General features: G+C 43.1%; 1 protein-coding gene across 1 annotated transcript in view; it reads left to right on the top strand.

Moving 5' to 3' along the window:
- LOC120913605 (calcium/calmodulin-dependent protein kinase type IV-like) overlaps nucleotides 1–12,841 on the top strand; it is a 76,259-nt gene extending 63,418 nt beyond the window's left edge. Inside the window, exons 10-12 of the mRNA XM_040323679.1 lie at nucleotides 5,621–5,747; nucleotides 10,099–10,251; nucleotides 12,547–12,841. Coding sequence (XP_040179613.1) covers nucleotides 5,621–5,747; nucleotides 10,099–10,251; nucleotides 12,547–12,768 — 502 coding nt within the window. The 3' untranslated portion in view covers nucleotides 12,769–12,841. The remainder of the gene's footprint in view (nucleotides 1–5,620; nucleotides 5,748–10,098; nucleotides 10,252–12,546) is intronic.
- The last annotated feature ends 1,078 nt before the right edge of the window (nucleotides 12,842–13,919 follow it).

Raw genomic sequence — 13,919 nt, 5'->3', positions numbered from 1 at the left:
TTCCAGGAGTCTGTGCACTCCCCAGTCTCGAAGAATCATGTGACTTGGACAGTACAGGTGCTGAAACCTGATCTGAAACCTATTACACTGCTTGTGCAGCACTGAGCATGTGCGAGATCTGCAAGGCTGAAATCCAGGAAGTCATACAGTTTGGCTTCATGATGACCACACTTAAGATGGCCCCAGTCAATTTCTATTTTATAAAGTGTCTAAATGCTGTAACAACCTAACAAAACAGACCTTAGTTTACAGACTAACTTTACTAGAATACATTAAGCTTGTGTATTACAGGGGTATTTATATTTAAAAAGTGAAATTGTGGCCGGAACTCCATTTTAAAGTGGTTGGAAATTAAGAAACATCAATACCTTGCACCCCCTCTGTTTTATCAATATACGTGCGTCTCTTTTTTTCTTTTTTTACTTCTAATCCTAAATACCTTCTTTCACAGCACCAATTTGCTGTCAGGTATTCTCCTCTGCTCTCTTTCCCTGATCTAAAGAGAGCGACAAGAGGGGATGAGATTCCTTTCTGATGTCAGCGGATGTCAGCGGAGCTGTGCAAGAAGGTATTTAGAATAAGAATTGTAAGAAAACGAACACACTGTACTTTGTATCTTGATAAAACAGAGGGGATGCAAGTTATTTGTAAATGTTACTCTCAAGCCACAGGGAATAGCAGCAGGAGGGGAAGGCGGGGAGGAGATCATCTCCCATGCTCAGGCCTCAAAACTTACAGGCAGGGAGGAAGGGGGAGAGAGAGACTCAGAGCAGAGAGCTGGATGACAGAGGCAGGTAAACTGACCAAGGTATCATTGAAACAGCAGCCATGATTACCATGGTCAGCACACACAGGGGGACACATGGACAAGCAGAATCAACCAGGTATATTACAACATAGAAAGGGATCATTTACACTGCAGAAGCACTGTGCTATAGATCATGTCTGGTCATGGGAGACTGGTTGATAACTCCCATCTATTCACTATCCAATGCCCAGATAAATGTGTCCCTTCTCTTTGTTGTGTTAGTGTTGCAGACTGCTTATTACATTTATTTTATGTGTGCCACTATGCTTTTTTTATGTTTAATTTGTGAGCACTTTGATCAGTTTATCAATAAATTTGACTTTCTTAAAGATGTCTGCACTCAACCAACTACAAATGCAGCATTATTAGGAGAACCATGGTACCATTTTTGCCATTCATATTTCTTCACTAGAATAGTGAGTGTATGCCATTAATAAATATTTTTTTCATATTGAATGACTCACTCTGCCCTAGTGTTCTGTTTCAATTAAAGTCCCAACAATTTCCTTTTCCCATTTCATGTTCCCGGGGATGGAGGCCTATGTGCCGGATGGCCATAGCCTCATTTAAAGTCCCACCCAATTAGATTTTAACCACTTAAGCCCCGGACCTTTAGGCAGCTAAATGCCCAGGCCAGGTTTTGCTATTCGGCACTGCGTCGCTTTAACAGACAATTGCGTGGTCGTGCGACGTGGCTCCCAAACAAAATTGGCGTCCTTTTTTCCCCACAAATAGAGCTTTCTTTTGGTGGTATTTGATCACCTCTGCGGTTTTTATATTTTGTGCTATAAACAAAAATAGAGCGACAATTTTGAAAAAAATGCAATATTTTTTACTTTTTGCTGTAATAAATATCCCCCAAAAACATATATAACATTTTTTTTTCCTCAGTTTAGGCCGATACGTATTCTTCTACCTATTTTTGGTAAAAAAAATCGCAATAAGCGTTTATCGATTGGTTTGCGCAAAATGTATAGCGTTTACAAAATAGGGGATATTTTTATTGCATTTTTATTAATTTTTTTTTTTTTACTACTAATGGCGGCGATCAGCGATTCTTTTCATGACTGCGACATTATGGCGGACACTTCGGACAATTTTGACACATTTTTGGGACCATTGTAATTTTCACAGCAAAAAATGCATTTAAATTGCATTCTTTATTGTGAAAATGACAGTTGCAGTTTGGAAGTTAACCACAGGGGGCGCTGAACGTGTTAGGCTTCACCTAGTGTGTGTTTACAACAGTAGGGGGGTGTGGCTGTAGGTCTGATGTCATCGATTGTGTCTCCCCTATAAAGGGGATGACACGATCGATGCGCCGCCACAGTGAAGCACGGGGAAGCCGTGTTTACATATGGCTCTCCCTGTTCTTCAGCTCCGGGGAGCGATCGCGACGGAGCGGCTATAAACGAATAGCCGGGCCGTCGTCCCGGATTGCTCCCCGCGGTAAGCCGCACGCAGCGGGGGGGGGGTCCCGATCGGACCCGCGGAAAGGCAAGGATGTATATATACGCCCATCTGCCTGTCCGTGCCATTTTGCAGACGTAAATAGTCGTGCGGCGGGCGTTAAGTGGTTAAATTTAGCAATTTAAACTCCATATTCAGAATAGTGAGTGTGCCCATCCATTCATTCACCCCCTTCCTCTGAGCCCATGCTGTCCTGGATTCACCCCAGCCTGTGACTGAACAGTGAAATGAGAAGCAGCACAGTAATAAACTTCTGTTTGTCATACTGTCCTCTCATTTAGGCCTGATTCACACCTATGCAGGTTGCAGTATGCATATTGCAGGTGCATTTTGCATTTTCCAATACATGCTTTTCATCCATTGAAGCCTATGGAACCAGAAAAAAGTCCCTGGCCTTTTCCATAAAATGCACAGATGTGAACTACATCCATAGGAAACCATGTTAAATGGACTGTAGCATTTCTACAAAACTGAAAACGTGCAAAAAAATGCATAGGTGTGAACCAGGCCTTAAGCCCTGCTGTACAAGGACTGAAAGAGGTTAATACCAGGCCAGAGTTGCCTACACTGCTTGGATTTAAAAAATAATAATATTATGTACCACCTTTTTATTATTGTCTAATAAAATCAAAGGCTATAGTGGGGTCTCCAAAGCACAAAAAAACATATTAAAAAGCATGCGACTCCAGTCAGCTTGTAATTAGCATCTACATCTCCAGTAATAAAACATGTAGTTCAAAAGGTTATTTATTTTCTGTGTTGATACAGTATAGATTTTTGGTAATGTATCCTGTGGTAAGTATTTACACTAGATATGAGGGGTCAAAAACTTGCTTTTAATCGCCCATATATCATGGTGTAAGTAAGCCACGGTTGCAATTTGTAATATTGGACAGTAATATCAAAGAAATCTTCGTTCAACTCACTTTGTTGGAAATTACTCAGCAAGCTTTAAGAACAATTCCTGACTACATCTAAGAAGTCCTAAAGTGGTTGTAAACCCTTACATATACCCAGTGAAATGACCGACCCTAGGTGATACACAGAGATTAAACAACTCCCCCTAATTAATTTGAACCTAATTCCAACCATTCAAACTCCAGAACTAAAGCTTGTCTGGAGCGGAGAGGAGAGCTAAAATTACATTCTGCAGAGCTCAGTGAGTAGAGCTTTTTAGTTGATTGGAGGAGTGGGACACCTGCCCCTTCACACAGGAACAGAGCTGGGGCTGTCAATCACAGACTCTGTGCTGGAGCTCCCTCCCCTGTCACCTTTTTTCTCTTGATGTCAGGAAAACATGTCAGAAGCGATTAATAATGACAGCAGAGGAATGAAGCAGCAGAGAGAAATGACACTTAGTGCTCCTAATTGAGACAAGTACACATTATAGAAGGGTATGCTTTGTTCATATTTCATGTGTGAGGTTTACAACCCCTTTAACTAACTTTCCCCACCCCACTAATAGCGGACACTATAAAACAACTACCACAAAGGCCCAGGGCCAGGCTTGAAGTCCCTTGGAGTACCTGACTATACAAAATATTTTCCCACAGTTCATTTGTGACACTTAACATCATGGGCCAAGCTACAATCCAAAACAGATGGGTGGAATTGGAGAAATTATAGAGAAATTATAGCCCCTGTGTACTCAAACTCAATGGAATGGAAAACATGGGCAGCGTGGACTCAAGGTCGAAGGGCAGCTTCTTTGGGCCCCACAGCAATGATTGGTTTGGGGGCAGCTGCCCCTTTTGTCCCGCCTTAAAGACCGCCCTGGTGCAGAATAAAAACCTGTGGCTTTGTGTAACTAAAAGGCAGGCTTGATCCACCCACTGGCTTGTATACAATTTTTGACCAATTTTTGGGATTTTGCCAAGGCTCCCCTGAGCAAAACTGAGGACACCACAGGCAGTCTGGGCACCCTGGTTGAAAAGGGCTAATTTAGATGACCCACCAGTCAATGAGATTCCTGGGCTGAGAGTCTGCATTGTCACAATCACCTCTTCCATGCTACAGTCTTCTGTGTCTCATTTGTGAACCACTAAGCCCCCAGTATTTCCTGGTGACTCCTTGAGTATTACTCCAGTGATCTTCAGTGATTCCCTTGTATTCCCAAGGTTCCTGACTTCAGTATTCCTCTGTTACTCCTTCTGTACTTGAGCCAGTAGCCTGCATTCCAGCACCGGTGTGATTCCCTATATGTTCAAGTCGGCAACTTGTTACCTGCACCTGTTTGATTCTCTGAGCACTTCAGCTTGCATCCAGTGTCCCTTTAAGTGTGTGTTTCTTGCACTCTTCAGACTTCACCACTGAGTCCAAGCATCCCAGTGCTACAAAAAACCTATTGCTCCTAGAGACTCATCTCTATTACCGTACTCCATTAGCTGCCTGTGTGGGTTAGTCTGAGGGCCACAGCCTGTGGTGTCCTTTGCCTCTCTGCGACACCCTGCGGCTCTTTGTGTCTTCTCTGTGGGCTATGCAACCAACTGCTACGACCAAGTCCTGGTCAGCCAGTCTGCTCTTAGTGGGAACAGATTTCCCATCTGTGACAATTGTTCTGGCAGGGCATCACACAACCAGCTTGAAGTGGTGATCAAGTTGTTGGATACAGTATCCAGGGAGTTGGGCAGATCAGATTGGTAATTGCACCAGTTCAGGAGCTGGCAGTTTGACCAGATGCAGACCCTTGGTTTACAGCATTACAGCTGTGTATGTAGTGAATGTACAGTAGATTTGATTATCTATAACAGTGGTTCTCAACCGGTCTGCAGCTTCCCTTCACCTAGGCCACACACCACAAAGCAACATACCCATTCACCCACCCCAAATCTCTTACATACCTAATTCTCTGCCCCCCCCCCCATGCTCCAACTACTGTATCTCTACCTGACATGAAAAATACACTGCACATGTCAGTTATGAGCAATTGGAATATGGGAGGAGGAGAATGGGCATGTTGGGTACAGCATGACTTTCTGCATGCTTTTTGCAGTAACTCATATTTTTTAATGAATAGCCTCTTTTTTTAGACATTTTAAATATATGTTTTGCATTCACATACATTTTTTCTGTATGAGCATATCTATTTTTTTTAACACTTCTGGTCTCACTAAGGTTGAAAACTACTGGTCTATGAAATATGATGAATGAGTTAATATAATTAGAAACAAATGGAGGCAACCAATTGGGTGACCTCTTTTTTCCCCCCCCCCCCCAAATTACATTTTCTTTGAGCTAGACCTCCCCATGTACAAAATATTACACACTTGAAACAGAGTAGCATCCATTTTGACTATCTTTGTGTTTCACACTGACACTATGAACTTTATCTTTTCTCTCTAGGTTATGTGGCTTTGAACCATTTTTTGACCTACGGGGTGATCAATACATGTACAGTAGGATTCTTACTTGTGACTACGAATTTGTTTCTCCATGGTGGGATGAAATCTCTTTGAATGCCAAGGATCTGGTAAGAAAAATACTATAAGGGTAACATTAACCAAAATGCAACATTTTTGCCCTGAACATGCATATGAAGTGGTGCATTTAAATAATATAAACAACCTGAAGTCAAAAATTTGGTAAAACTGCCATGCTACTATGGGTAGTGTGAATCCTCTGCCGCAGGATTCAGCACCCGGATCTCTTTAGCTTTTTCTCACTAGAACCTTTAGACCCGACAGACGACACTGTCAAGCCTCTCAGTGTACGGTGCTTCCTCGGATGAAGTTTCCAGGCCTTCTCCTAAGGTACCAGCCTCTTGCACGGTCCCTCTCGGGATAGGTCCTCCCCTGGTCTCCTTCATCCAGTGGCTTCATCCCGCAGGACGGACAGCACAGGATCACCTCTGCGGTACGGGCTCCAGACAGACAACTGGGCCCAGCAAATGAAGCTGCAGCCCCGGACCAACGTGGTCCCGGAGCTAGGATTCACAACACGTACCCCTGGCCAGGCGGGCCACGAGATGCGGACGGACGGACCCCGCACCAATGGCATCTGTCCCTTAAGTACCCCATCCCAGCATGCCCAGTGGGGTAACCATTCCCATTAGTTCGTTGCTGAGAGGGACACTCAATACACCATGACCTGGCTGCTGCCACCCTTGGCCTGGGGTGGTAATAACACCCCCAGGCGATTAATGGTGGATCACTCCCAGCACAGCCATGGCTGGAACAGAGGCAACATTTGCCCTTAATCACTCTGGTCTGAGACAAATAACAGCTCAGATCCCCATTAAATTTGAAGCAGCGCCTGTTCTTTAGGAGCAGGGCACTACAAGTATGTACATCACTCATGCCTGCTTAAAAAAAAACATATAAATCTGTCATTTTTAATAAGTACATGATCAAGTAGGCAAGCAATAAATGAAAACATAATTTACATAATAATAGGAAGTTGTATTGTATAAAGCCACTTGTTTCAAAAGCCACTAAGGGCTCATTTACACATGCAGATAGGAGATAAAAACAGGCAGTTGAGCTGGGGTTTTACCTTTCCCTAACTGACCCCCCCCCCCCCTTAACCAAACACAAGTTTCAGGGGGGTTGTACAAATTCTGTGAAGCAAAACAGGTGCCAACATATTACCTCTCAGTCAGTTGTCCACCACCCTCTGAAAAGCAATTTAGAACGATTGGTTGGCTTTTTACAGGGGCTACAAAGGCTGCCCTGGTGTACATGATCCCTAAGGATATTAGCAGCTCTAGCATTTTTTTATTTTATTTCTACAGCAAGTACACTTGGGGATCTTAAAACCCCATGATTTAAGTGGCCAGGGAACAGGGAGAGCTAGGGGGAAACACTTCCCTAACCTTACAGCTTAAAGCAAGCGGAGTATTCTTTTTTCTTTTATGTATTTTTAAGTTTTGATTTTATATTTGTCCCTAAATTAAAAGCATATCCAATCTTTATGAGGGAGGGTATATAGAGTAGATATATATGGTCGTCATGTGAGTACATGAACATTGTGCATATAAATCTAGGCAAGTTCATAAATAACATAAATAAATGAGGCAGTTATTTATCTATATTAATTACAGATATACATGTGGCTGCTGTTGCAGTCCCATCTGTACACATTTCACACACATAGCTATGTCCGGCCATGCGGACAATGGAAAATACTAGTAATCCTTCAGACTATGTGAGGAAGCTTAAATTATCAAGGAAAGCTGGTTTTGGATAAGGATTATGTTAAGGACTTTAGTTATCTAGTCTTCAGCCTGCAAAAACAAAAAATGTGTTATGACCCTTTAAAAGTGATTCTCCATTTCGGTTAATTAACACATTTATATGAATTAAAGCAATTTCTTTATCGTCCATTGAGGGGGTTAGGAATGTAGCAGTTTTTAGACATTGGGTTATACCACTTCCTACAGAAGGTTTGAACATTGGCAAACAAGGAACGTTAGGCCAGCCCCCATATAACCCTTGCCCTCAACTATCGTGCCTTTGTTTTTTGCTAGTGTCCTAGGAGGTTGGACAACCTTTTCCTTGTGCTGAAAAACATTCTAGCTGTAATGTTGCATTTTTTTTTCTTCATTTAAAGTGATTGTAAAGGCAGAAGTTTTTTTTTAACCCTTAATGCATTCTCTGTGTGCAGCAGCCCCCCTCACACTTATCTGACATCACTCTCTGTCCAGCGATGTCCACAGTGAGTGCCTCAGCCACCTGAGATTCTCCCTCCTGATTGGCTGAGACACAGCAGCGGCGCCATTGGCTGTGGCTACTGTCAATTAAAGTCAGCTAGCCAATCAGGACAGAGAGGGTCGGGGCTCCGTGTCTTAATGGACACACGGAGCTGTGACTTGGTTGGGGCCCCCCCCCCCCATAGCAAGCTGCTTGCTGTTGGGGAAACTGAACAGTAGGGAGGGGCCAGGATCATAGAAGAAGGATTCGAGAAGAAGAGGATCCGGGCTGCTCTGTGCAAATCCACTGCAATAGAGGAAGTATAACATGTTTGTTATTTTTATAGGAAAAAAAATGAAACTTTAGTTTACAATCACTTTAAAGTGTATGTAAACCCCATTCATGAAATCTGACCTGGGCCTTATCTCTCTCCAAGGCTCTGAGTGTCGTGTCTTTCTGCTGATCCGTTCCTCTCTTATTAGCATGATAACTTCTGAGAACCTCTCCGACACTCCAAACAGCTGGAAATTTCTTCCTTGATAGCTTCAATCAAGATTTTGAACTGATTGAGCTTGTCAGTCTAACCCTGTTGACTGAAAATTATGGGGTTAGTCTGGAACAGGGATCCTCAAACTATGACCCTTCAGCTGTTGTAGAACTACACATCCCATGAGGCATTGTAACACACTGACATTCATAGACATGACTAGGCATGATGGGAATTGTAGTTCCTGAACAACTGGAGGGCCATAGTTTGAAGACCCATGGTCTGGAATATAACCCTTGGCACTGGGCTCTGCAATGTGGCACTTTACAAACCTCTGTGTTGTGTGTTATCTGCAGAGGGAGTGCTCTACAGATCCAGAGCCATGGCTCAGCAATTGGTTTAACCCAGTCTCTAGAAACTCATGCAATGAAAAAGGGCATCCAGCCTCAAGTGAATTGCATTTAAAAGCTGCATATGGAGCTTGTAGAACTACAAGATGCGACCTCTGGGCACTGGGTTCTGCAATGTGGCACTTTGAGGACCCTTGTGTACCGTGTTAGTTACAGCAGAGCACTTTCTAGGTCTAGAGTCTTGGCTCAGCCTCTAGTGCAACCCAGTCTCTGAGGACTCAAATCCTGATTTAGGTTAGTTGGACTGAAGTACTGGGAGCTGCCTCACAGTTGTTACCATTAGGTGCCAATGCCATTTTAATTTTGACTAACATAATCTGCTAGGTGGAGTGTTGCATGTGCATGCTTTTCGTTACTTCTTCCGCCCCCTCCACTGACCTAGCTGACCGTTCCCTGACCCTGTTCCTCCCCTAGTCATGCCGCCCCTCCGTCTATTTTCTCCTACGGTCTCACTTTATGCATGCATTTGAGAGCTGCTGTGCACTAAATGACTGGTAAGCAACTGCTGTTTAAGAGACAGCACTGTCAAAAACATTAATTCACAAAGCTTTACACATAGGTAAGGATCCTTTTTCAGCCAAATAACTAAGTTTTAAATCTCATTGAAATGATGATCTTATCCTGCTGTGTTAGCTTTGTGAATTGAGCCTATTAACATGTTTGAGACAGCATGCATCAGAATGTCCTGTTAGCATTACTGCCATAGTACAGACATTGCTGTATTAGATTAAAAACACTGACATGATATTGGAGACTGAGCTGTTAGAGCCATTACTGATATACTCATACTGGTCTGCAAAGTCTTTTGGTGGCATAGTAGAGAATAATATTAATCTCACCTAGTGGGGGTGTCCTTAGACAACCGTGAGTGGTCAACTGTAGTTACTGCATTCTCATCCAACAGACTGCTGGGCACTACCTTCTCTTTAGTCTTTACTGGGTCATCTACGAACACCAATTTCCTACACTTTCTGCATGATGTGATTTATAAGGGCCATTTTTGTAAACACTGTAGCACCAACAATGATCTTGAAACCCAACTAGACCCCAAGGTCCCAGAGTAAACTTCCAGGCCAGGGTGAAGCTTCAGCCAGCAAGACAGAAACGTCACCAAAGAATATGAGCCATATACATCGCTATTTGATTAAAAAACAAGGTGGTGGCAACTATGGTTGAAACACAGCAAGAAGCTAAAGCAAGAACACAAACTGATGTGCAAATCTTCAACTAACCTTAACAGAATATACTATATGTTTCTCATGTTTTTTAAGCTTCACAAACACATTATAATTGCAGGTCAAGAAGCTGATTGTGCTGGATCCACAGAAAAGATTAACGGTTTATCAGGCTCTGCAGCATCCCTGGGTAACGGGAAGAGGCGCTAAGGTTTCCCATATGGATCAAACACAAAAGAAACTTCAGGAATTTAATGCAAAGCGCAAACTTAAGGTGAGGTGTGCACCATTAAGTTTACACAAACTGCTAAAAGATATGCTTTATACAGCATCCTTAAAGCACATCTAAAAACAAACATGTAATATATTGCAGCTTACTAATTCTTCGATTTTGATGGCTGTATCACTTTTCTTTCTTAGGCCCTGAACACACGGCCGGGAATCCCGTCAGGAAAAAAACGTTGCTTTTCCTGACGGGATTCCTGGCAAGCTTTTCTTGCAAAGCCGTGCATACAGACGGCTATTTAAAAGAACCGCTGTTCTTTTGAATGGCAAGAATGCGGTGACGTCATTGACTACGACGAGCCGGCTCTCGTCACATTCGATGTCGTTGCTGCCATCTTGCTACACCCCACATTAAACTTGTATACTCTTATAGAGCATGCACAGGTTTACCTGGGACAGGTAAGCATACAGACGACCAGTTTTCTCGGCAACCCGACGAGAAAATATAGAGCAGGGTTCTCTATTTTCCCGTTGGGATTCTCGGCTGTTTTCCTGATGGGAAAACTGCTAGGGAGCATACACAACGGCCGGGATTCCCGGCCAAATGCTCTCCTGGCATTTTTCTTGCCGGGAAAACCAGCTGTGTGTACGAGGCTATAGTTTTTCGTCTTTTATTTTCATTTGGTAATCTATGAAAAACACACATTCACTCCTTCAGAGTATCTGAGAAGGGAGCCATGGTTTCCACCCAGGCTGGATTTCAAACATATCTGCTTTGTTTATCTCTATTACACAAGATTTTTACCCTTCCAAAATGAAAAATTACGCTGGTCATACACTGCAGGCTGAACGAAAATGGCCATAATAGAATCCCTCCATCCATGCTAAACATTGTGGATGGAAGAATGCCCCTGCCGGACTATTGTATTCTGACAGCCGCTGGCATTGATTGTACCTAGTCACTTTTCAGTGAAAAATTTCCAGCAGAATTCTATGACAAAAGTTAAAAATAAATGAACAATTTTGTCGGCCAGTTTATGAGGAACTGGACAAAATTCACTCATTGTATAACCAGCCTAATACAGCCCCAACATCTAAAGTTGATTTTTCATGTTCGTGTCCCATAGACTTTAACGGTGTTCGAACAAATTTTTTGCGAACCGAACCAGACCCTTATCCGAGCACTCAACCTGGCAGGCCGCAGGAAAAGAGGGCGGGACAAGAGAGTGTCCCCCCTCCTGAACCGTACCAGGCCACATGCCCTCAACATGGGGAAGATGTCCCCATGTTGATGGGGACAAGGTCCTCATCCCCACAACCCTTGCCCGGTTTTTGTGGGGGTCTGCGGGTGGGGGGCTTATTGGAATCTGGAAGCCTCCTTTAACAAAGGGGAACCCCAGATTCCGGCCCCCCCTATGTGAATTGGTAACGGGGTACATTGTACCCCTACCATTTCACAAAAGAAAGTGTCAAAATGTTAAAAACCACACGAGACAGCTTGGGACTTGAGACTTAAGTTTGACTCCAACATCGGGCTCATCCCTAGCTATCATATACTTAACCGTCGCAGTGTGGGGGGATTCCACTGCAAAAGTATTTTTTTGCTTCAGGCTAGAGTTCAGATTTAAAAGAAAACCTGTGTTGAGAGGAATATACAGTCTACCAAAATACAGATCATAAATAGAATACTCAAATGAATATTTAAAATATTACAAATACTGTAGCTGCTGACATTTACTATCAGGGCACTTGCCTATATAGGCATCCAGCATTGTTCTCACCCGTCCCATTCTGGTACAGAGCCGGCCGAGACCATCCAATTGCATGCTACAATGTGTTCAGGCAGCGCTGGTGGGGGGCAAGTCTGGTGGAGGCAGTGCCTGTCATGTGATGTCATGGCGAAAGGGAGCCAAAAAGTGCGGGCAGAGCCTCGCATGCAGGTCTGCAGGATGGCAGCAAGGCAAGCCGGGAGCAGGACTGTCAGTGCTGTTTGGATTGGAGTGCACTGGCGTGGAGAGAGACTGTCACTGTGTTGTGTCGGTGAGGTGTCATCATCATCTTACTATATCGAAAATAAAATAGGAAATACTGTATGTTTTTTGCCTTAATATCAACCATGAATCACATTGCTAATTGCATATTGTGCTTGCTTGTAGCCTAAATACTGAAATTAAAACTGTTGGTAACTTTTGGAAATGGCAGTAAAAACTTGGCTGAGCCAGTAAATTTTGGGTGGGATGTCAAATTTCAATCTGGTAGGATAGCAACACTGATGCAAGTGTATTTTTTATTCATTCCAAACGAAAGTATCAAAATGATTGAAATTCTGTTTTATACTCTTTAGGCAGCCATGAAAGCTGTAGTAGCTTCAAGCCGCTTAGGAAGCCACAGTCATGTTGAGAACTCGAGAAGTCTGCAAAGCTCTGATGTTCCACAAAGATGTAATTGTTCAGGTTCTGATGCAGGAGAAAGCCATTCGACAACTGAACAGCAACGTATCTTGCAAGAACCATCTCCTGAACCTGTACAACAGGAGCATTCTATAGTCATTGGAACTGATAGTTAACACCAGGGCTCAAGTCCTGCGGGAACGCGTGGGAACGGAGTTCCTGCACTTTTTTCACAGCTGGAACGCAGTTCCCTTTGCAGGACTAGAGCAGCCGAGAGCAGCCAAGCCGCCCGAGCCAATCCTTCACTAAGCGGCGATGCCCAGCTTGAGTCACTGTCAGGGGCAGGCGAACCTTAGTAATCCTTTATGTTACTGGCCGCTTCCTGTATATGGATTCATCAGGTAGTGTGCGGGTATTCCGTCATTTCTTCGATGCCGCAATGTCTCCTGGGAGCTTTTGTCATTGTTCCCAGGAGACATTGAGGAGGTCTGCCGCGAGTTATCGCGGGATTTAGAAAGAACTTGCGGTTTAGTAATTATGCATATGAGCATATAATTTTTTTATTTTTGGTGGGGGAGTGGATCTTGGGTGGGAGTTCCCACACTTTTTTCCCCAGGACTTGACCCCTGGTTAACACCATCATTATTTTGCCACCTTTTCCTGCTCTAATGAATTTTCATGACGCAGACGAATGCAGGGTCAGTCAAATACCAAGGAGGTTCATTAACCAAGTGTGAATCATGTGTTGGCAATCTGTGTAAAAAGACATCAAGATATTAATAGCCACCGATAAGCTTCAACTAGGACAAATCAAAGCTGTTCTATCCTTCTAAATGAAGGAAATGCTGTTTCCTAATCAAATTTTGGTGGCTACACTAGATAACTTTTACATTATGGGCACTGACTGATAACAGGGCAAAGGAAAGTAAAAGTGCATCAATTTCCAGCTGCTTTTATTCAAGTGGATACTTTAGTTTAGATTTCATGAGTGAGCTCTATTGTGCTCATATAGTTAAAGTATAGTTTAATTAGTTTTGCATTTCCTTGTGTTAAAACCATGCTGTAATACCTGGATTTACCATAACTTTTTTATGGATTTCAGCTTGAAAAACAGCGATCAGCTTTATTTTACAATGTCAAAAAACAACTAGAACTGGATATCCTCTAACCACATAATGATTAGAGTATTACTTTCTATACCTGCCAAGATAGAGAGAAACTCCTAGAATCAAATATATTTGACACAAAAAAAAATCCCAAAGAGGAGATGTCCTATCACAGGCGTAACTAGAAATTTTGGGACCCCCAGTGCAAGAAACCATGAAGG

Source organism: Rana temporaria, chromosome 1 (genome assembly GCF_905171775.1).
Source record: "Rana temporaria chromosome 1, aRanTem1.1, whole genome shotgun sequence".
Taxonomy (NCBI): domain Eukaryota; kingdom Metazoa; phylum Chordata; class Amphibia; order Anura; family Ranidae; genus Rana; species Rana temporaria.
The sequence above is the reverse complement of the archived record's forward strand: the minus strand, read 5'-3'. Positions and strand labels throughout refer to the sequence as shown.